The sequence below is a fragment of the Oncorhynchus nerka genome, linkage group LG19, assembly GCF_034236695.1.
Source record: "Oncorhynchus nerka isolate Pitt River linkage group LG19, Oner_Uvic_2.0, whole genome shotgun sequence".
In the NCBI taxonomy this organism is placed as follows: Eukaryota; Metazoa; Chordata; class Actinopteri; order Salmoniformes; family Salmonidae; genus Oncorhynchus; species Oncorhynchus nerka.
In genome coordinates this window covers 26,566,690-26,590,787 of record NC_088414.1, presented here as the reverse complement: position 1 = coordinate 26,590,787, position 24,098 = coordinate 26,566,690, and the positions used below count along the sequence as shown (strand labels likewise).

General features: G+C 40.7%; 2 protein-coding genes across 4 annotated transcripts; one reads left to right on the top strand and one right to left on the bottom strand.

Annotated features, from left to right (window-relative positions):
* The first annotated feature begins 609 nt into the window (after nt 1–609).
* mat2aa (methionine adenosyltransferase 2Aa) lies at nt 610–6,909 on the top strand. Of its 2 annotated transcripts, XM_029620618.2 has the most exons (9): nt 611–903; nt 3,206–3,283; nt 3,490–3,612; nt 3,747–3,859; nt 4,171–4,314; nt 4,517–4,735; nt 4,904–5,086; nt 5,291–5,424; nt 5,605–6,909. In XM_029620618.2, the coding sequence occupies exons 1-9, from the start codon at nt 813–815 to the stop codon at nt 5,705–5,707; spliced, it is 1,188 nt and encodes a 395-aa protein (XP_029476478.1). In that variant the 5' UTR covers nt 611–812; the 3' UTR covers nt 5,708–6,909. The 2 variants fall into 2 exon arrangements, with proteins under 2 accessions (XP_064860892.1, XP_029476478.1); XM_065004820.1 differs by lacking the exon at nt 5,605–6,909 and having other exon boundaries at nt 610–903; nt 5,291–5,428.
* A 202-nt stretch (nt 6,910–7,111) lies between these two features.
* On the bottom strand, nt 7,112–22,735 carry LOC115101265 (prosaposin-like). Of its 2 annotated transcripts, XM_029620619.2 has the most exons (13): nt 22,615–22,735; nt 22,289–22,344; nt 20,780–20,812; nt 19,257–19,331; nt 16,899–17,024; nt 16,681–16,800; nt 16,455–16,535; nt 12,767–12,950; nt 12,480–12,622; nt 12,308–12,388; nt 11,487–11,597; nt 11,189–11,259; nt 7,112–7,595 (listed from the first exon to the last, which is right to left on the bottom strand). In XM_029620619.2, the coding sequence occupies exons 1-12, from the start codon at nt 22,667–22,669 to the stop codon at nt 11,224–11,226; spliced, it is 1,101 nt and encodes a 366-aa protein (XP_029476479.1). In that variant the 5' UTR covers nt 22,670–22,735; the 3' UTR covers nt 7,112–7,595; nt 11,189–11,223. The 2 variants fall into 2 exon arrangements, with proteins under 2 accessions (XP_029476479.1, XP_029476480.1); XM_029620620.2 differs by lacking the exon at nt 20,780–20,812 and having other exon boundaries at nt 22,615–22,731.
* Nucleotides 22,736–24,098: the final 1,363 nt, after the last annotated feature.

Sequence of the window (24,098 nt, the reverse complement as noted above, 5' to 3'; positions counted from 1 at the left end):
GTACGGCTTAAAGTGGTCCTATGGACAGATTCTCCAATCTGCAAGCAAACGTATGATCTCCATACAATTTTTTGTTTCCAAAACCAGAATCTGTAACAGAGTGGACTGCGTTTTGTAGACTTTGCCAAAGTTTAAAAAAAATTGTGTTATTTAGGAGTGCAAGACCGAATTTAGTTTGTGTACACTTATCCTGTACTACTAAGAAAATTAAAAGAGACCTACTAACTTCTATCAAACCCTACCCCAGCCCCTCCATCGCCTTACAACCTCAATAACCCTATACGCCAATCTTTCCCTCTCTTCCACATACTGGTACTTACAACATAAATCAACACATGCTTCACCGTGGTACTACTGTTGTACTGTGTTGTTGTATGTGTCGAACTGCTGTGCTTTATCTAGGCCAGGTCGCAGTTGCAAATTAGAACTTGTTCTCAACTAGCCTACCTGGTTAAATAAAGGTGAAATAAAAAATAAATGTTAAAAGAACTACCTGGTGGGCGCAGTGTGTACTCGATCATCACTACCCCCCGAAAAAAAAAGACTACCTGGAACGTGTCCTTAGTCAACAGCCCCTCCTATACGTGGCAATTGGCTAAACAGACAGGACACGGGGACGCCCCTCACTGACGCGATTGAAGGATAAATATCAACGCCACCAAATTGTTTCAAGAACACCGGTGAAATAGCTAAGTCTACAGAAACACTTATTTTTAAATTGGGCAATATACTTAGTATCAGATACATCATATTTTGTAAACTACAGTTGACTGAGTTTAGCTACATACTCTACAAATAACAATTCCTTTAAAATGAACGGGCAATTGAACGGTTTCCATAACTCACTCATTGATGAAGACTGCTTTTTGTTCACCTCTGAATCTGTTGGAGAAGGACACCCAGGTGAGTTTGCGTCCGTCTTATTTTAGCTAGCTACTTTCCAACATAAGGAAAGGTTATGTGGTAGATTCAGCGAACTAGCAGCAAAGTGCTGCCAAATGCCTGCCAGTCCTTTTTTACCAACACGCATAAACGTTAGCTAACATATTGTTCGTATGCCCCAGTCAGCTAGCTATTTGACTATTTTTCCACATTTGCTGATCTTTGAGTCAGCCGATATTATGAATGGGGAGCACGAGCCAGACAGGCCACGCGGGTTGCCTTCGCCATGGGATCGGGTGCTAGCTAACGTTAGCTTAGAAGCTCGTGCTAATCCAGAAAAGTGTGACACTAAAATACTTGTCTGGATGGTCAAGTCGCCACCTGTGTTACGTGGTGCGTTTATTTAAAAACGTAACATATATGCCATATTTTTATATATTCGTTTTTCCTTTCATTTAATTTATTAGCACATCACATTTTGGGCGAGTCGAACAACGGTATTACATCAGTAGACTGCGAGCTCGTGCACGTAATGCAACTGCGAGCGCGGCCCAAGTAGGTTTTGTTGTTATCTGGTCACTGGGTTAACGGAGTTCTCTAGCAGTGGTGTATTTTCGTTCATTTCAATTCGTGTATAGTAACAATTGTCGGTGATTTATTTTGATTTGACTGAAGCATGAGACCACAGTGTACTCATTTCACCTCAAATCACCATTGTTTCATGAGCTGAAATAGAAGATCCCAGAAATGTTCCATACCCACGACGAGTTTATTTCTCTTAAATGTTGTGCACAAATTTGTTTACATCACCGTTAGTGAGCATTTCTCCTTTACCAAGATAATCCATCCAGATGATGATTAAACAGCATGTTCATTACAGGGGACAATTAAAAAGCCACTCAATATGTGCTGTTTTGTCACACAATACAATGCCGCAGATGTCTCAAGTTTGAGTGTGCAATTGGCATTGTGACTGCAGGAATGTCGACCAGAGCTGTTGCCAGAGAATTGTTGTTAATTTCTCTACCATAAGCCACCTCCGATGTCTTTTTAGAGAGTTTGTCAGTAAGTCCAACTGGCCTCGACCGCAGACCACATGTATGCCGTCGTGTGGGCGACCGGTTTGCTGTCAACATTGTGAACAGAATGCCCCACCTCTACCGACAACAAACAATTGCATTTTATCGATGGCAATTTGAATGCACAGAGAGCGTGACGAGATCCTGAGTTCTATTGTCGTGCCATTCATCCACCGCCATCACCTCATGTTTCAGCATGTTAATGCACAGCCCCATAATGCACAGTCCCAAGGATGTGTACACGATTCCTGGAAGCTGAAAATGTCCCAGTTGTTCCATGGCCCGCATACCCACCAGATATGTTTGGGATGCTCTGGATCAATGTTTATGACAGCTGTTTCCAGTTCCCCCCAATACCCAGCTTCTTTGTACAGCCATTGATGAGTGGGACAATATTCCACTGGCCACAATCAACGTCCTGATCAACTCTGCGAAGGTGATGTCGAGCTGCATGAGGCAAATGGTGGTCACACCAGATACTTACTGGTGTTCTGATCCAAGCCCCTACCTTTTTTAAAAGGTATCTGTGACCAACAGATGCATGTCTGTATTCCCAGTCATGTGAAATTCATAGATTAGATCCTAATGAATTTATTTCCTTATGAGGTAAAATCTTTAAAATGGTTTCATGTTTTTATATTTTTGTTCACAGTTCCATTACAGTAGCTAGCCAGGTTTTCTGGCTACAGTCCCCATGTACAGGTTTAAGTGCAATGCTCACTCGACATTTGGGGGAGGGAGACAGCTCCATTGCAGCTGATTATCTAGGCTTACCTCCACCCTAAATATAGGCCTAGGCCTCTTCTCCAGGGACTGCAGTGCAACTGTTGGCAGCCTGTCGCATTATGTACCTTTTGTCACAAGAAGCTGCTTTAAGCAAGTAGTCACTGTTGTAACAATCCAGTGCATATGATAATCTTTTGAATTAAAAGCCAACATGGTGCTATTGGTGAGGGTCTTGTAGAGACTGGTTCCGAAGACTGCCCCCCTCCTTGCAGGGCTGGGGGGTGCCAGCCATGGTATGAATGGGCTGTGGTTAGGAATGTGGCTACTGTGGTGCTTTGCAGCTGTCACTCATGTACATGGCAATGGCTGCTGAGTGGCTTGTTGCAAGTTTGGTCCATTAAAGGTTATTGGTTTTGCATTTGCAGGGATAAACTGCCTGGGGGAAGTGTTCAGCGGGGTCTTTAAAAAAATAAAATTAAGCAAGATACACCCCATAACTCCCATTTCTTGTTTGACAGATAAGATTTGTGACCAGATCAGTGACGCTGTGCTTGATGCCCATCTCAAGCAGGACCCTGATGCCAAAGTGGCATGTGGTAATGATCAAGCACCCATTAAAAAAACATTTCTATAGATTTGTCCATTTTGCACTAACATGACCGTGCTTCTGTCCCTCCTTTATCACCCTGAATAGCTAATGCTCATGTTTACCTCACTCTCTCACTTTCCTTCACTTGATTTTCTTCTGTTTGTCCCCTTCTTTCTCTCACATGCTTTCTCTTTCTGTCTGCATTTTCTTCAGAGACTGTAGCTAAGACTGGGATGATCCTGCTGGCAGGGGAGGTCACCTCCAGGGCCAACGTCGATTACCAGAAGGTCGTCAGGGACACGATCAAGTACATTGGCTATGACGACTCCTCCAAGGGTATTATAGCGAATTTGCTCTGATGAGAGATTAAATTGCTCACTTCCATTAAAAACATGGTTTTAAGAGGTCACAGGGTTTGCTTTAGTAGGTACAGAAAGTAACACTGAGGTTTGACTATTCCCTTCCTACAGGCTTTGACTATAAGACCTGCAATGTCCTGGTGGCTCTGGAGCAGCAATCCCCTGACATTGCTCAGGGTGTTCACCTGGACCGCAAAGAGGAGGATGTGGGAGCTGGAGACCAGGTTAGAAGGTTCCTGTCTTTGAGTGTTTGTGTGAGCAAGTGACTGGGCCTTGACAGTATGACAGTGTTTGTGTGAGGAAGTGACTGGGCCTTGACAGTATGACAGTGTTTGTGTGAGGAAGTGACTGGGCCTTGACAGTGTTTGTGTGAGGAAGTGACTGGGCCTTGACAGTATGACAGTGTTTGTGTGAGGAAGTGACTGGGCCTTGACAGTATGACAGTGTTTGTGTGAGGAAGTGACTGGGCCTTGACAGTATGACAGTGTTTGTTTTTGTCCCCACTCCAAGTGTTTGACTGTGTTTTGTGTTACAGGGTCTGATGTTTGGTTATGCCACTGATGAGACTGAGGAGTGTATGCCCCTCACCATCGTCCTCGCCCACAAGCTCAATGCCAAGATGGCTGAATTGCGCCGCAACGGAACCCTCCCCTGGCTGAGGCCAGACTCCAAAACTCAGGTTAGATTCAGCACTGTAGCCCATGAACACCCATGCACCAAATATGGCAATGAAGTCATGTAAATCCCTTGTCCAGATCTTCGTAATGAAGCCGGCTTTTCAGATGCACTCCAATCACATGCAGGTATCCTAGTACCTTGCCTTACCTTGTCAGATGTGTGTACTCATGGAATGACACTTAATACCTTGTCTCCCTCTCTAGGTGACTGTTCAGTACAGGCAGGACCGTGGGGCCATGCTCCCAGTGCGTGTGCACACTGTTGTGGTGTCCGTGCAGCATGATGAAGTAATTTGCCTGGATGAGATGCGTGATGCGCTTAAGGAGCAGGTTGTGAAGGCTGTGGTGCCCACCGTGTACCTGGACGACGACACCATCTACCACCTGCAGCCCAGCGGCCGCTTCGTTATCGGAGGTCCTCAGGTGAGACTGAGAGATGTATTGTACACCACTGTCCTCAATAGACTCTAGAAAATAACCATCCAGAGATGTGATCAAGTAGCTGCATAGTCAGTCAGATTTGTAGGCTCTTGTCAACACGAGACATTTCTAACACTGTCCTGGGCTCCTTGGCTGACTCTCCCCTCGCAGGGTGATGCTGGCCTGACCGGACGTAAGATCATTGTGGACACCTACGGAGGCTGGGGGGCCCACGGTGGAGGGGCCTTTTCAGGGAAAGACTACACTAAGGTGGACCGCTCTGCTGCCTACGCTGCCCGCTGGGTGGCCAAGTCCCTGGTGAAGGCTGAGCTCTGCAAGCGTGTGCTGGTCCAGGTCAGGATTGCGCTAATGGCTGCAACCTAACAATTTTATTTGTCTTTTGTGGTCGTTTTCAGGTTTTAATTTGCTATAAGAGTCATTCACTTAGAACTGTTATGTATAACAATGAGATGAAAAGTATAAAAAATAGCATATTTTACAACCTGTCATGTGAGTCTTGATCATGTGTGTGTTAATAAGAAGTGGCTGTGTTGTCAGGTAGCCTATGCCATTGGAGTTGCCCATCCCCTATCCATCTCCATCTTCCACTATGGGACTTCTCAGAAGAGCGAGAGGGAGCTGCTGGACATCGTCAAGAAGAACTTTGACCTCCGCCCTGGTGTCATTGTTAGGTAGTGTGGAACAATGGTGGCTGCCAGTAACATATTTTGTTATCAGGGGTCCCATAGGGTCAGAGCTGGTCTTCATGGGTCTAGGGGTTCTACATTTGAATGGCGACGGCTTGGTTTGCCCTCTAGTAATCTGTGCATTTATTTACCCAATTCAACACTATTGTGCTTTCTGTGTTCCAGGGAGCTCGACTTGAAAAAGCCTATCTACCAGCGGACTGCTGCCTATGGCCACTTTGGGCGGGAGGCCTTCCCCTGGGAGGTCCCCAAAAAGCTCAAATACTGAATCCCTCACCCTGAGCTATGGGTGTACTACAGAAAAACCTACAAGCTCTTGGGAGAGATGAATGTCCACAATCACCCCCAAACTCTCATCCCTAAAGGAAACATTTTACACTCCTGTACCCTCTCTACCCATCTGCAATTGCTTGCACACCCCCTGAAATCCATTTCCTGTCTTTCCCTCTGACAGTTGTTTCATCTTCACAGAAATGTATTTTCTCTCTTCTCCCTCCTGTTTCCGTACCTATCCCCCACCCAATGTTTCTCTGGTTGGCGAAATAATTGATGGCACATTTTAGGGCTGAAGAATGCTAGGAGTTGCAATAGGTAATTAGGATGTCAATCTTGTCCCCTTAACTCTTTTCAATTAAAAGTAAAGTATTTGTCAGATGTAACCAAAAACCCATTTGTCAAAGTGGAACTGCAGAACTTGAGTTTTCTTGAACTATAGTACCTTGTTTGGAACAGTCATCCCTTCAGACCATGTTTTCTGACGTGTTACAGAGAAGTCAGAAACTTCTAATGAACTCTGGTTCTGTTGGGATGTACGTTGTATCTCTATTCCCTCTGTCACATCCTTTGTCAAATTAAGATTACATGTGAAAGTTCTAGAATGGTCTGATAGACTAAGGTAAAGGCAAGGCACTTCCCCTCTAGACAATGACCACTGCGTGTCGCTAGAGAATCATTAGCATGGTTTTACCCTCTGGTTCCTAAAGTGGTCCACAGAAAAACTTTGGGTTGCAGCCACTAGGTGGTGCTCTAAGCAGTTGCCAGTGTTATTTATATTTTAGCGACAAGGGTTTGGGAGATGACTGACTTTGCAGAAGTATTTGAACCTTCTTTTTTTTTCTTCCCACATGCCCACTGATAAAAGCAAAAGTCTGGCGGGTGTTGTACAGAGAAACCGGCCTTGTTTACAATGCTCTCTGTTGGGTATGTGCGGACTGCAGCATTTGCATTCTCTACATTTGTTTTAAATCTTTTTTTTTTACATTTTTGGTGGTGAGGCTCAGTCTGGTTACTGAAGGTGTAAAAGTGCCTTTTTAATGTTTTTACCTCACTACACACACCCTGCCTGCTCCTGCTACTATCTCCAACCCCTCACCTGTGATGCTTACAGACCCCTCCCCTTGGCTCAAATGTTCCATTTCCTAAAGACTTGAAATGCTCCATGTGAAACCTTTGAATAAAAGTCTACCCTGATGTTCTGTACATAATTCCTTAATTTATTTTTAATTCTCAATATTCAACTTGCAGCACTAACCTCCATTGTTACTGAAACAAATATATTAATTGGGAGAGGTAGACTCATGTCCCTAATGAGGACACAATCTAATGTACAATGTTTGGAATTTCACTACACAATTGCTTCTGTTTGTGGAAATGATTTCCATGAAAGGGTCAGTCGATGGGAAAAGTAATTTAATTCATGACGTGATTTGATTTTGATAATATCAGTAACCATAAAAGAATGAGCACGAAGAACACAACTAATATTCATATGGGGATTGAGGTCACATCTAAAGCTAAAATCACAAGCAAGGTAATATGAACATTTTCCTAGTACATTTAGCTTTGTAGACCACCTTTACTGCTAATATGTCTCTAAATAGTTTCAATGTCTTTATCATGTTCTCTTAATCCCTAGCTAGCAGGAATGTATTCATTTAATACAGACTGCTGCCCACAAGTAAAAGTACAGAAGAGTTTTATAAAATCATATCCATTGGCAAAATATTCAGTGCAATGTTCATGTGTTAAAGAAGTGTTATCATCTAGAAAAAAATATTGACACAGTAAATAGAATATTTGTACTTTGATGTTGAAAGCTTTGGGATCTTCCATTGCTGCAAAGGCCTCAGGCTCGCTCAAAGTCTTGGATTATCAATCTGAAAAGAAAGTGGGCGGGTGTGTGACAATCAGTTCATCTGGAACCTAAATAGCATGCCTATCATAAGATTTATTCAGATTTGTGTTACTAGGGTCGGTTTAATAAATCATAGGCCCTGTGTCTTTGTTTTATATAACCCCCCCTTCCTGACACATCCTAATGTTTTGTAAACCCAATCCGTGCACAAAAATGCAATTAGTTGTGTGATAAATGTACCCTTGAAGAAAAAGCCCCTTTGTAATAAAGCATAAACTACAATTGAGTAGATTTCCACTTTTTTTTTTTTTATTGTTGCTGTGTCTGGAAAATGTGCCTTTTCATGCAATTCTACAAAACATTACCAGAATCTCTTAATGCCAAGCAAATGACTGAGATTGGCTACTCTGACAGTGTCAAATTTATCAATAAAAACAATCTGGCCTTCTGGCCAATGAAGCCTACAATATTAGGAGGAAATACACTGAGTATACAAAACATTACCAACACCTGCTCTTTCCATGACAGCCTGACCAGGTTAAATGTACAGTATATTATAGGCTACAGTTGGCTACTAAATAAGTGGCACACTGACTCACCCAATGATGAAGAAGCCTAGGCTAGTACTCACCGGTGATGGCCGATGCGCTGTTCGTGGCAATAGCATATCTCAAGATAAACTACTTTGAAAAATAGTGATACTGTTCGCTCAACAAACAAAAAAAATCTACAAACTGATTATTCTTCTCTTTTCAGCAGTAGGCATTTGCTTTCCAAACTGTTTTTCCTGTGATTGTATTTTTAAATTTGCAAAAGGCAAATTAACAGCCAACAACAGAAATATAATCCATAGATGGCTGTTCCATTCAAATCAGGATTGGCAGCCATTTCTAGTGTAGCCATGAGTTTAACAGTCACATTTCTAGGGTAAGAGGCTTCAAAACCCTTCTGTGGAAATGTGTCTATGGCCATAATGCAACAAACTGTTCTATATTTGGCGAGCATGCTGCCCAAATTGTAAGGCATACCTGTAACTGCCAAAATAAAAAAAACACTTGAGGAAATTAGGGATACAAAGTATATGGTATGGTGTGTGGGGTGCATTATCCTGGCATGGTTTAGATCCACTAGTTGGATCTATGCAAAGGTGCATTGAAGCTGTTCTGGCAGCTCGTGGTGGCCCAACACCCTATTAAAACACTTTATGTTGGTGTTTCCTTTATTTTGGCAGTTACCTGTATGTGTTTGCGATAACATTTAATCCACAGTTATTCTCTGTGGCTACATTATGCTCTCTGGTGTATTTTGAACATTGAGAGCGGGCTCCTGTAAGCCCCTGCATTAAACCGGCCCTGTGTGTTAAAATGTGGAATTAAAATGGATTTAATTGTAATAATGAGAACTTGTTCTCAACTAGCCTACCTGGTTAAAGAAAGTTGAAATAAAATTTAAAAATATATATTTTGTCAGCGATTTACACAAAATACATAACAAAAATATAAACCAGATGAAATTAAAGATCCGAGAAACTTTCCATATGTGTTAGAAGCATTTTTTTTGCACACATTTGTTTCTATCCCTGTTAGTGAACATTTCTTCTTTGCCAAGATAATCCATCCACCTGACAGGTGTGGCATATCAATAATCTGATTAAACAGCATGATCATTACACAGGTGCACCTTGTGCAGGGGACAATAAAAGGCCACTCTTAAAATGTGCACAAATGCAGACCACGTGTATGGCGTTGTGGGTGAGCGGTTTGCTGATGTCACTGTTGTGAACAGAATGCCCCATGGTGGCGGTGTGGTTATGGTATGGTCAGGCATAAACTATGGACAACAAACAAAATTGCATTTTATCGATGGAGATTTAATGCACAGAGATACTGTGACGAGATCCTGAGGCCCATTGTCGTGCCATTCATCCACCTCCATCACCTCATGTTTCAGCATGATAATGCACAGCCCCATTTTGCAAGAATCTGTACACATGTCCTGGAAGCTGAAAATATCCTAGTTCCTCCACGTTACCCATTGAGCATGTTTTGGATGCTCTGGATGCTCTGGATCGACGTCTACTATAGCGTGTTCCAGTTCCGGCCAATATCCAGCTTCTTCGCACAGCCATTGAAGAGGAGTGGGACAACATTCCACAGGCCACAATCAACAGCCTGATCAACTCTATGTGAAGATGTGTCATGCTGTACGAGGTAAATGGTGGTCACACCAGATACTGACTGGTTGTCTGATCCACGCCCGTAACTTTTAAGGTATCTGTGACCAACAGATGCATATCTGTATTCCCAGTCATGTGAAATTCATAGATTAGGGCCTAATAAATTTTTTTATATGAACTGTAACTCAGTAAAATCTTAGAAATGGTTGTATGTTGCGTTGATATTTTTGTTCAGTGTATGTTGAATTTCATATTTGATATATCATTTTACTTTGTTTCAATGTTGATAGTAAAATGGTATGTTTGAATGCCAAGAGTGTGCAAACCTGTCAATCAACGCAAAGGGTGGCTATTTTGAAGAATATAAAATATATTTTGATTTGTTTAACACTTTTTGGGTTACTACATGATTCCATATGTGTTATTTCAAAGTACAAAGTTGAAAATAGTAAAAATAAAGATAAACCCTTGAATGAGTAAATGTGTCCAAACTTTTGACTGGTACTGTATGTATACACTATCCAAGCAGAAGATACATCTCCTTCAAATGTTGATATGTGGTTGTGTTCACAATTCAATATCCAGTTTGTCTACAAAATAATGATTGATATGTTGGATTTACATCTCTCAGTTAATGAATAGCACTAAATCAAATCCAACATAAATGCACTTCAAATATAGTTTTATTTGATTTAGTCCTATTCTTCAACTTAGAATTTTGGTTGAGATGGAGACATAAATCCAACATATTACTAACTTGTAGATCAACCCACCGTCCTTCATAAAAAATCAAATATCCAAAGGTAAAAGTGTATTATTAATATCACTAAGCTACTTCTAAACTTCCAAAGATCCATTCAACCATGAATGAATGATAATACTGTATGAAAAGATGACCTCTTCCTAAATATTTAGTCAAATTATACATTTTGTGTATGGTTTCTTAGAAACAAGGGGTGGCTTAACTAACACTTTCCCTCAATTTACCCCTCTCCCTTACTGGTTGATGACCCTCTTCAAATCCAATGTATTTCCATGTTGATTCTACGTCACAATACGTTGACAAATTACATTGAAACAACTATTAAACCAGTGTGTGTGTGTCCAGTGGGTTGTCATTCAAGTCATGTCAACCCCTATTAATTCATGTGATTTGTTAGGCCAATTTGTACTCCTGAACTAATGTAGGCTTGCCAAAACAAAGGGGATGAATATTTATGCAACAACTGTATTTTAGTTATTTAATTTGCATACATTTGTAAAAATGTACAGGATTTTTTTTCACCTTGACATTATGGAGTATTTTGTGTAGATCAATGGCAAAATGTCATAGTTAAATCCATTTCAATCCCACTTTGTAAAGCAACAAATGTGAAAAAAAATTCAAGACGGATGAATACTTTTAATAGGCGCTGTATGTACATCAAGAGTCAACTTACCGTCCACTTTGAGAGTAGGTACTGGGCAGAGGTTCTTACTTCCACGCAAACTTCTGGCAGATTGACACCATCTATATAAGACAAATTGCATGCAAAGATTTAAACACCTTTGTTCTGTTATGAAATGTCTACTATACTTTTTTGTATTTTCTTGATGTATTTCCTATTGTGTAATTTCTTGTGTGATTGTGTGATGCAAGGCTCCCTTAGTCTTAAGAGACATTAGTCTCAATGAGACTCCCTGATAAAATAAAGGTAAAATAAAATAAAACTTTGTTGGTGCGTTCAGTGGCCTTACCCCGCATTCCAGGGCAGTCTTGAGGTCACTGCAACTGTAACTGGTGCCCAGAGTGCATGGGTCCCCTCCCTGTTCTCCTGCCTCTATCACTCCCCCACACAGGCCCACTCTCTGAGAAACAAACAAACTTAAAGTACATCCCCACCCCATAGAAATGTGGATTTATCCTCTACGGGATCGTTATCCCCCCGCGGGACGGTTGAGCTAATGTAGGCTAATGCAAGTAACAAAATAAATTCCCAGGATATAGACATGTCTGATATGGGCAGAAAACTTAAATTCCTGTTAATCTAACTGCACTGTCCAATTCACAGTAGCTATTACAGTGAAATAATACGATGCTATTGTTTGAGGTCGAGTGCACAATTATGAACTCGAAAATGTATTAATAAACCAATTAGTCACATTTGGGCAGTCTTGATACAACATTTTGAACAGATATGCAAAGGTTCATTGGATCAGTCTAAAACTTTGCACATACACTGCTGCCAACTAGTGGCCAAAATATGAATAGCACCTGGGCTGGAATAATACATTGTTGCCTTTCTCTTGCAAAAAAATGCATGTTTTGTTCTTTGTATGATCTTTTACCAGATCTAATGTGGTATATTCTCTTACATTAATTTCACATTTCCACAAACTTCAAAGTGTTTCCTTTCAAATGGTATCAAAAATATGCATATCCTTGCTTCAGGTCCTGAGCTACAGACAGTTAGATTTGGGTATGTCTTTTTAGGCGATAATTGAAAAAAGGGTCAAATCCTTAGTGACTTTCATGTTACGTTACAGTGTGTAGTCGAGTGAATCTAAACATGACATACCTCACATACATCAAGGGCTGACTCTGGTTTACCCAGAACCCCCTTCAGTTGGTGCCCATGAAGCTGGGTAAAGCCATCACACTGAAAAGAGAGAAATAAGACATGAGCCCAGAGGCTCCTATAAGGCTCCTATGTGAGATGAGGGAGATGTAGACCAGGGGGCAGGGCTGACCTTGGGCAGGGCCTTGGGGTGGAGCTGGCAGACAGAGGCCAGAAAGGAGGAGGTCTGGGGCTCTGAAGCATTGGAGCCCAGCTGTAGATGAGTCAGAACCGCCAGGGTCAGACAGGAGTCACAGTCAGACAGAGGAGCACTCTCTGAGAGGGATAGAGAGAGGGAGAGGAGAGAGGGAAAGAAGAGAGAGACATATCAAAACAGGGGATAATATAGAAGAGGAAATGATAGAGAGAAAAGTGATTATATGGTGGTGATGCAAAGCACGGCAGGAGGGATGAACTCACCCAGGACAGGCGTATCCATGCCATGACAGGCTTCCACGAGGGTGCATATGACCTCAGGGGTGGCGTAGGTCAGGAGCATGTCCATCAGCATCTTACCATACTTCTCTATCAGGTTCTCACACTGCTTCCTGTAGGACATGGGTAGAATACCACACACCTTCCCCAGCAGATCAATCACAGCCATCTGGGAAGGGAAACAGATACAGGGCATTGGGGAAATGATTGTTTGTGTAGGGTGGCAGGTAGCCTAGCGGTTAAGTGTGTTAGGGCAGTAACCAAAAGGTTGCTGGTTCAAATCGCCAAGCTGTCTAGATGAAAAAACTGTCAATGTGACCTTGAGCAAGGCACTTAACTCTAGTTGCTTTGGATACAAATGTGTGTGTTAGTGCACAGCAAACTCTGATTGGTAAGTTTAACACTGTGGGTGTACAATTGAATGCTTTTTAAGTGTTTACATGAGAATGTATTTTTCTAAAGACTTTTCAAAGTGGTGCCCTTTTAACAGTGTTACAGTGTATATTTCCTAACACCAGCGATGTAGGTATTGAATACTATATTGGGTGACGACAACACTTTTTTAATGTGTTCCAACTGATAGTTTCTAACACCAGTGGCATTAAAATGTTACACTAACTCAGTGTGTAAGGTACTCTCCTATGGTTTTCACTGATACAGTGAATTTGAATTTGACTCTAACAGTTAACTAGTTTATAAACTGGCTACATCACATTATGCTGGCTTGCAAAATGATGTGTAAATCCTATTGAATTCTAGCCAGATTGAGGATATCCAACTATTTGTACTTTTCACCTGCAACCTGCATTTAGAATGACTGCCAAGGTAGGGCTCGAAAAAATGTAGACTACCTAAACTATCTAAACTGGAACGAACATCTCAGCAACGGGTGCAATAAATCTAACTACTAACAGATTGGATTAGTTTAGAAAAATGTCATGTTATTTACATTTGTGTAGCATAAAATCAATGTCCATGCAAAAAAATCTAAGAATCTACCTGCAATTTTTACAACTATTAGTAAAAAAACATCAAAAAGGCAGTTGTTTCAAAACTCCAAATAAATTTTCAAATGACTAATTACAAAACACAAAATCATACAGTCACCTTTTCATCAAACTTAATCATCTAGAAATACATTTCACATTGCAATACACGTTCATATAAAAGTAATTGATTTTCAAAATGCAATGCTCACATGACTTTTGATATGATTCTCTCCTCTTTTGTTAAAATGCATTTACTATAACTTAATCCGACTGCTCTGAATTGATGATCACTTAAACGTTTGGTAAACCTATAGATTTGACATGTCAACTGTTTTGTCTACTACAGATTTTGAGAACTACATACTTAAAATATGTCTGTAAAGTAGAAACATAAAAAGTATGATTTCCTGTATACTCAAATGTACTACTATGATGATTTTACTTCACAGTACATTAAAACAAATCTGACATTGACAAGATCAGATATATACTGTACGTAACAAATCAAAGTTTATTGGTCACATCCACAGATTAGCAGATGTTACAGCAGGTGCAGTGAAATGCTTGTATTTGTAACTCTAACAGTGCAGTGATAGAATATCAATACAATACCAATATGCAAATCATCCAGAAAGTCCAAAACAAGAAGGAAATGCATCCCCCAGTACAGTAATACATGCCATTTTCATAGCAGACACTTAACAGACATCCAAAGTGACAACAGTCTACACATTTTGGTATGTGACCCTAGTGGGAAGCAAACCCACAACTCTGGTGTTGCTAGTGCTGTGTTCTAATGAACTAAGCCACGTACAGGACCAATACAATACAGAAGTACAATACAATACTGTAAAATACAATACATGATTACAATACAGGTGGAAGATGTATGATTGCCATCCCGTAAGCGTACCACCCTCCTCCAGGCCATGGATGAGGCATGCAATGATTTCAAACCAGACCTAAATCAGACTTTGATTTGCAATGCTAAAAGGTGCATGAACAATAAGGATATTTATTTTGATATCGATGAGAACCTATGTCCAAATGCTCAAGACAGGCTTGATGCAATTTAGTGCCTGCTAAACGACGTTTCCTTCATTTGATCACACCTTTGATCACACATGGGATAGTGTACCTAATATGAAAACAGTGTAATGTACTGTAATTTACAAGTGTTACCAGTGTGGAGTTCTGTACTAAGAGTTTTAAAAATTCACCACATTTTCACCATAATACAGTAAAAAACGATTACATTTTTCTTAGCACTTTGGTACAATTTTCACAAGTATGTGTTACATTTTCACAATACTAAACACAAAAATCATCAAAATGACTCAAGTTTTTAAAACTCTAAGCACATTTGTAATTGACTGAGAACTACAAATAAATTCACAAAGTCACTTGTTCATCACTCTTTCAATTTTGATGCATAATCAACCTAAGTATCTGCTTTTCAAAATGCCACTTTCACTTGACTTTTGATTTGATTTTATTATTTGTTGTTAACAATACAAATAATTAGACAATCACTTAATCAAACTGTTCAAAACTGGTAACTACTGAACCAAAATGATGTAGTGCTTGTAGTTAGCATATACAGTATAGTTTGATAACTGCTGAACACTGTAAATGTATATATGTTTGCCTCATAAATGTATCAATCTGACATCAATTTATGATGGAAGGTAAACCAAATCATATATGTATGTGCATGTGTGCTTCAATAGGAAGTGGAAAGAGTCACTCTATGTGCTACCATTTGGAACGATAGTGTACTGTACAATGATCTGATGAAAGACCTGCGTTATATACAACAATATATAGTCCACTCATTATCTGAATTTCATTGATACACTGTAAGCTGATGAATTTCAAGCAGATAGACAGGCGATACTGTATCATTTGACAAATCCCATAGATAAGGTGATCTTGTAAAATGTAGCATGGGGCATAAATAACATACAACACCGCGCTACGTTTCTACAGTAGCCAACTCCTTTACAATACCCCCATTTCTGATGATTTGTCCACCTATTTACAATATAAGAATAATAAAATGTACATCTGACAGACATATTTCTCAACATGCTCACAATCTGCCATTGGATACAAATTATATATTTTTTTGCAAGTTATAGTCAAATACTGTATGGAAAATTATATTTACCATCTACTATTCTTTCTGTTTCTAAAAAGAACAGTTTTGAAATGCGTGTCTTGTATTTTTTGGTATTGGACTAAATGGTAATTAAAATGACTAAATGGTGAGCCTGTCATTACCTGATATATTGGTGAATAAATTGAATGTTCTCATGGCATTTCATTAATTTTGCATGAATGACTCAGGGGTGAACCCTAACCCTAACCTCTATGAATACACAATCAAAGGTTCTGAACATAACAAGTATTAGTTTATAGTTTTCTTCTAAGAGTTCTAAGAAAATATACAACTTACATCTGAAAAATGTGCCAAAGTGATTGAAAAAAAAAGAGAACACTAACACAGGCAACCCCTCGATTGAATAACAGTATTTTAAAGATATGAACAACAGCTGGGGTGTGTGTGTTCCTGTGTGCGTGTTCCTGTGTGCGTGTTCCTGTGTGCGTGTTCCTGTGTGCATGCCTTGGCTGAATCTAGTTGATGATCCCTGCACTAATTATATTTCTATGGCATGCCTTACCTCAGTCCTTATTTTCGGCAGCATACTCTCCAGTGACTTGATAAGATAAATGCAGAAGGTACATTCGGGCGAGAACTGCACCTAGTAGACAAAACAGAAAGAAAACAGAGGGAGATAGAGAACAAGATAAAGACAGACAAACAGTCAGGTACAGACAAAAAGTCAGCGGGACACAGAGTAGAGGTCAGAGAGAGAGAGTGCATTAGTCCTGTTCTTTCTGTCTCACCTTTGTCATTGTCATGGCTGACTTCAGACCCGCTTGAATGTGATCGGTCAGCAGGCTCTGCTGCTGGCTGTCTGACTGGGAGCCACACAGTCCCAACACGGTACACACCTCAGCGGGTTTCTGTGGGAGAGGAGAGAGGCTCAATTCAGGCTCATTCAGTCAGAATTATATAACAAATTACAAACCAGGATCTTTCTCAACCTCCCATCAGCACATACGAAGAAGCTGGTCAAGAAGGTGATGACCAGGGGGAGGTTCTTATCCACTTGCTCCCGGCACAGTTTGGGGGATGCAGGACCTGGCATGAGGTCACATAGTTTCTCCAATTCGCCCCTGATCTCGGTCTGGGGATGGAGGAGTGGGAGGCATCAGTTGAAATCATTTTGAGGCACATTAAGTAAATGATGTGTTTTACAATCATTAAGACATATTAGAATATGTATTAAAAGCTACAGTGAAGTACATTTCTTTTTGCATACCACTGGTTTGTTGGGCCACTGATTGTGTTTAAGAAGAATGAACTATTCAGGGGTGAGATTACACCGTCCGAAGTGCCTGACCAGCCTCAGAGGAAAGGGGAACTTAGAAGTCAGAAATACACTGTGAACTGCTTTTATAGTTACTTTTATATAGAAAAGAGGAAGTGGCTTTCTAACTCTCCAAAACAGCAACGTAGAACAGAAACACAAACTGTACCACTTGTGTTGAGTGAGGGTTTGTGGGAAAAAAACAGGTGAAAACCATTTCAGGAACTGAAAGTGTCTGTTGTTTTTCATTGTTAGCGGAAAAGAAACCTGAATGCTCTATCTGCAGCCACAAATAGGAAGAAAAACTGACCCAGGTGAATGAGCATCATATGCACATACAAGTAGTACTGATGTGATGGTTATACAGTGGGGTAAAAAAGTATTTAGTCAGCCACCAATTGTGCAAGTTCTCCCACTTAAAAATATGAGAGAGGCCTGTAATTTTCATCATAGGTACACTTCAACTATGACAGACAAAATGAGAGAAAAAATCCAGAAAATCACATTGTAGGATGTTTTATGAATTTATTTGCAAATTATGGTGGAAAATAAATATTTGGTCAATAACAAAAGTATATCTCAATACTTTGTTATAAACCCTTTGTTGGCAATGACAGAGGTCAAACGTTTTCTGTAAGTCTTCACAAGGTTCACACACACTGTTGCTGGTATTTTGGCCCATTCCTCCATGCATATCTCCTCTAGAGCAGTGATGTTTTGGGGCTGTTGCTGGGCAACATAGACTTTCAACTCCCTCCAAAGATTTTCTACGGGGTTGAGATCTGGAGACTGGCTAGGCCACTCCAGGACCTTGAAATGCTTCTTACGAAGCCACTCCTTCGTTGCTCGGGCGGTGTGTTTGGGATCATTGTCATGCTGAAAGACCCAGCCACGTTTCATCTTCAATGCCCTTGCTGATGGAAGGAGGTTTTCACTCAAAATCTCACGATACATGGCCCCATTCATTCTTTCCTTTACACGGATCAGCGTCCTGGTCCCTTTGCAGAAAAACAGCTCCAAAGAATGATGTTTCCACCCCCATGCTTCACAGTACGTATGGTGTTCTTTGGATGCAACTCAGCATTCTTTGTCCTCCAAACACGACGAGTTGAGTTTTTACCAAAAAGTTATATTTTGGTTTCATCTGACCATATAACATTCTCCCAATCTTCTTCTGGATCATCCAAATGCTCTCTAGCAAACTTCAGACGGGCCTGGACATGTACTGGCTTAAGCAAGGGGACACGTCTGGCACTGCAGGATTTGAGTCCCTGGCAGCGTAGTGTGTTACTGATGGTAGGCTTTGTTACTTTGGTCCCAGCTCTCTGCAGGTCATTCACTAGGTCCCCCTGTGTGGTTCTGGATTTTTGCTCACCGTTCTTGTGATCATTCTGACCCCACGGGGTGAGATCTTGCATGGAGCCCCAGATCGAGGGAGATTATCAGTGGTCTTGTATGTCTTCCATTTCCTAATAATTGCTCCCACAGTTGATTTCTTCAAACCAAGCTGCTTACTTATTGCAGATTCAGTCTTCCCAGCCTGGTGCAGGTCTACAATTTTGTTTCTGGTGTCATTTGACAGCTCTTTGGTCTTGGCCATAGTGGAGTTTGGAGTGTGACTGTTTGAGGTTGTGGACGGGTGTCTTTTATACTGATAACAAGTTCAAACAGGTGCCCTTACTACAGGTAACGAGTGGAGGACAGAGGAGCCTCTTAAAGAAGAAGTTACAGGTCTGTGAGAGCCAGAAATCTTGCTTGTTTGTAGGTGTCCAAATACTTATTTTCCACTATAATTTGCAAATAAATTCATAAAAAATCCTACAATATGATTTTCCGGATTTTTCTTCTTCTAATTTTGTCTGTCATAGTTGAAGTGTACCTATGATGAAAATTACAGGCCTCTCTCATCTTTTTAAGTGGGAGAACTTGTACAATTGGTGGCTGACTAAATACTTTTTTGCCCCACTGTATGTTTCTGGGTGTTATTATGAATGATTCAAATGTATGGTATGTATGGTTCAGGGGTGCATGTTCTGTCGATGCGTTCACCTGTATGTCCGGGTTGGAGATAAGGTCTTTAAGGAGTTCAATTATTTGGGTACAGTCCTGACAGCTGTCCCCTTTCTGAGAGGAAGAGAGGGAAAGAGAAGAATGCCAACTCAAAGCTGTGGCGGGATACTGAGGCAAAGACATCCATTTATTCTAGTTGACATTATTCCTGAAGGTCCCTGACAAGCAGTGCTGGAAATATTATTTTGTGTTGTAAAACATGTCTCCTCTCATTTATACCTGCTTCTATAGTCTATAGACTGAAAATCTGTTTTAAAGAAAACAGAAGTGAAATTGACTCGGTTCTTATTAAGACACAAAATATTATGACCCCATCACTGAAAGATAACATTCTCAAGAACATGTATGTGTCTTCTGTTTCCCTATACAATGCCCACAAGCATCATTAGAACAGGGTCAGTGGAGGTTCCTCATAGGAGGAAGGGGAGGACCATCCTCCTCAGTGAATTCCATAAAAATAAAAATAATGAAACATTTAAAAAGTTATCCTGCCGTACAGGCTCAGGAGAGAAGAAGGTTGAAAGTCATGCATCCTCCGATACACAACCCAACCAAGCCGCACTTCTTCTTAACACAGCACGCATCCAACCCGGAAGCCAGCCACACCAATGTGTCAGAGGAAACACTGTGCACCTGGCAACCTTGGTTAGCGTGCACTGCACCCAGCCCGCCACAGGAGTCACTGGTGCGCGATGAGACAAGGATATCCCTACCGGCCACACCCTCACAGCACTAGGCCAATTGTGGTTCGCCCCACAGACCTCCCGGTCGGGGCCAGTTACGACAGAGCCTGGGAGCGAACCCAGAGTCTCTGGTGGAGTACAGCACTGGTGGAGTACAGCACCCTTAACCACTGCGCCACCCGGGAGGCCCGGGAAGGGAAATCTTAACGCTACAGCATACAATGACATTCTAGATGATTCTGTGCTTCCAACTTTGTGGCAACAGTTTGGTGAAGGCCCTTTCCTGTTTCAGCATGACATTGTCCACATGCACAAAGCGGGGTCCATACAGAAATGGTTTGTAGAGATCGGTGTGGAAGAACTTGACTGCACAGATTCCAACCTCATTGCCCGACCTCACTAATGTTTTGTGGCTGAATGGAAGCAAGTCCCTGCAGCAATGTTCCAACATCTCGTGGAAAGCCTTCGCGGAAGTGTGGAGGCTGTTATAGCAGCAAAGGGGGACCAACTTTATATTAATGCCCATGATTTTGGAATGAGATGCTCGACGAGCAGGTGTCCACGTACTTTTGGTCATGTTGTGTATGTTGACTATGAGGTGACAATGATGGTTAACAGTCATGATATGAAGGTTTGACTTGGGAAGGTTGCGAGAAGGAATTATATATTCAAGGAGCAAAGTGATCATGCTGTTTTTATATGGTTGCTATGAAAGTCAACTGTGAATGTGTGTTATCTGGGGTGTATTCATTCCACCAATTCTGTTGAAAAACGTTTCTTTAAACGGAAGCAAATGGAACGAAACGGGGATAAACATACCTGAATTATTCCAATAGAAACTCTCATTTGCAACTGTTGGACAAATGATTACATCCTAGATCAGCTAGATGCAAGCAGGACTGTGCAAGGCGGTATTGAATGTGTTACTGTGTGTCACCTTGATTACTCAGTTATCTCAACCTGTACAGCACCTACATTATAAACTTTCATTCATAGGCTAGGTTGTAGCAACCTCATGATGGGAACAGGGACATTTTGAGTAGCATAAACCTATCGCTGTTACATTGAACTGGGTGAATGGAATATGAATGACAGTCCTCCAATATGCTCTAATAAAAATAAGGCCATACTCATAAAATATACAATTATCCTCCCTCATTTTAAACGGCACCTACCCCCACTGAACAGAGAAGACAAGACCAGGCACTAAATCAGACTGGGAGAAAAGTTTCCATCTACAGGTTTTATGCAAGTAAAGTCATACTGATGAGAAAAAAATCAAGACAGCTGTGATGGAAATAGGACGTTTCGGTACAATTTTATAAATGCCAACAGATCATTTGTTAGTTATTTTTTTCTGTCGGTAAAATTAATTATTCGAGAAAAGGCGTTGGAAACGAGTTTATGTGCAAATATTGAAATAATAACCATCATATCGAAGTAAACTTGGAATCACGCGATGACATGTTGTGTGGTCCTCCCACTACTATGCCTACTCGGGAAACCATGCAGTTTTTAAACTACATATTAAATAGTTTATGATGAACTTCAGAGGGTGGTGAAAGTGCACGGCGATGAGTTTGATGCTCCTTTCCAATAACTATTTAGGGTCTTAATCTGGTGACATGATGATCGATGCTTGACTGCCGTTTGACAAATACAAATATTCTGGCTGTTATCCATAATAATCTCATAATGTGACTAGCCTACCCGCACAGTCTACCCGCTCTGTATTTGCGTGTTTTTGGCTAGAGCGCACGTGCCAATCACAGAGTAGGCACATTTGCTATTTTACGCAATCATTGAACATGCGATTGAAACCCACTGAACTCTAGATTTGTATTTGATACATGAAAACCTGAGCGAAAAAACATACTTCATTCAACTTGAAATACTGTCAAAGGTATTGTCAGGCTGATTTGTAATAGACTGCCATAGCCCCAATTAAAATATGAAAGAAAAATTGGCCGTTGATTACATCACCTTTAGTGAGAACACAAAAAAATGTATTAATTCATCAAAATGGGATCATGGGCCCAAAAAGTTTGGGAACCCCTGGGAACTAATCTGATTGATAATGCTATTGATATTTATACTTTATTTGATTTATATACTGTAGTAATGATATTAATTATGGAGCTCATTATCTGGTAATTTTCTCTTAGTAAAACACAATAATATTTCTAAATTTTTTCTCTATATTTTTTTGCTTTTTGAATCCTGCCAGGTGGTTGTTAGTATGCAGCACAATGTTGCATACACTGGTATTCCTATATTTTGTGGGTTAAAGGGGGGAATCATTGTTTTCAAAATAAAAATAGTTCTTACTTTCAGCTTGTCCCAGGCGTTTTGTGTTCCCTCCCCACCGACAACCCTTGCCAAAGCTGTGGGAAAGATAAAAATATGAAGAAAAAGAAAATCTGTTCTAAAAATGTGTCTCCATAAACACCGTTTTCCATTTGTGGTTCTAAATGTCTCATGAACAAGATTATATATTGTAATTACATGTTTAGGGTTAAAACATGAATGTATATGTCAATGTACAACCCTAACCCAATGTATATGTCAATAATGTACATTGAATTAAATATACTATAACATCATATTCATATGTTATAGTATTAACCGAAACTGTGTGCAATTGTATAGCATACCTGTGGTCTGGTAAGAAATGAAGACAACGAGTGCAAGCTTGAAAGAGGCCATCATAAGTCAGTCTCTTTCAAAGACTACTTGGAAAATGAATAACCACTCAATGTAGGATTGGGGTATAGACAGGGGCCAGCTGCCGCAGAAAGCCCTCGCCAATCAGAGCTTGACAGAAAACCACAGGTTGAAGTGTGATAAGCTATTTGTATTCTCTTTGGTATTGCGGAACTGAGTTGTACAAAAGTAATGACGGTCCCAATTCAATATAAGCTGTAACTTTAGTTTCAGTATCTTGGATGCTATAACAAAACCCATGTTTTATTTATTTTATTTCACCTTTATTTAACCAGGTAGGCTAGTTGAGAACACCTTTATTTAACCAGGTAGGCTAGTTGAGAACACCTTTATTTAACCAGGTAGGCTAGTTGAGAACACCTTTATTTCACCAGGTAGGCTAGTTGAGAACACCTTTATTTAACCAGGTAGGCTAGTTGAGAACAAGTTCTCATTTACAACTGCGACCTGGCCAAGATAAAGCAAAGCAGTGCGTCACAAACAATAACAAACATACAGTCAATAAGACAATAGAGAAAGTTCTATATACAGCGTGGGCAAATGAGGTGAGATAAGAGGGATGTGGCAATAAATAGGCCATAGTGGTGAAATTATTACAGTATGGCAAATTAAAAGTTTGGGGTGATTGATGTGCAGAAGATGAGTGCAAGCAGCGGTACTGGGTTGCAAAGGAGCAAAATAAATCAAATAAATAACAATATGGTGATGAGGTAGTTGGATGGGCTATTTACAGATGGGCTGTGTACAGGTGCAGTGATCTGTGAGCTGCTCTGACAGCTGGTGCTTAAAGCCAGTGAGGGAGATATGAGTCTCCAGCTTCAGTGATTTTTGCAGTTCGTTCCAGTCATTGGCAGCAGAGAACTGGAAGGAAAGGCGGCCAAACGAGGAATTGGCTTTGGGGGTGACCAGTGAAATATACATGCTGGAGCGCGTGCTACGTGTGGGTGATGCTATGGTGACCAGTGAGCTGAGATAAGGCGGGGCTTTACCTAGCAAAGACTTATAGATGACCTGGAGCCAGTGGATTTGGTGACGAATATGAAGCGAGGGCCAGCCAACAAGAGCATACAGGTAGCAGTGGTGGGTGGTATATGGGGCTTTGGTGACAAAACGGATGGCACTGTGATAGACTGCATCCAATTTGCTGAGTAGAGTGTTGGAGGCTATTTTGTAATAGCCTCCATAAACTGCATGCTTTCCCAACGATTAGTAGTGGGAGGACCACACATCACATGACTACAAATTTACTTGATATGATGGTAATATTTGCACATAAAAGGGTTTCCACTGAAATTTCGCACATAATTCATTTTACCAACACAAAAAGATCTCACCTTGTCTAGGTATTTTGTTTTGTGGACATTTGGAAAGTTGAAATTTCTTTTCCAACATGTACTTTATTGCATAAAAAGGT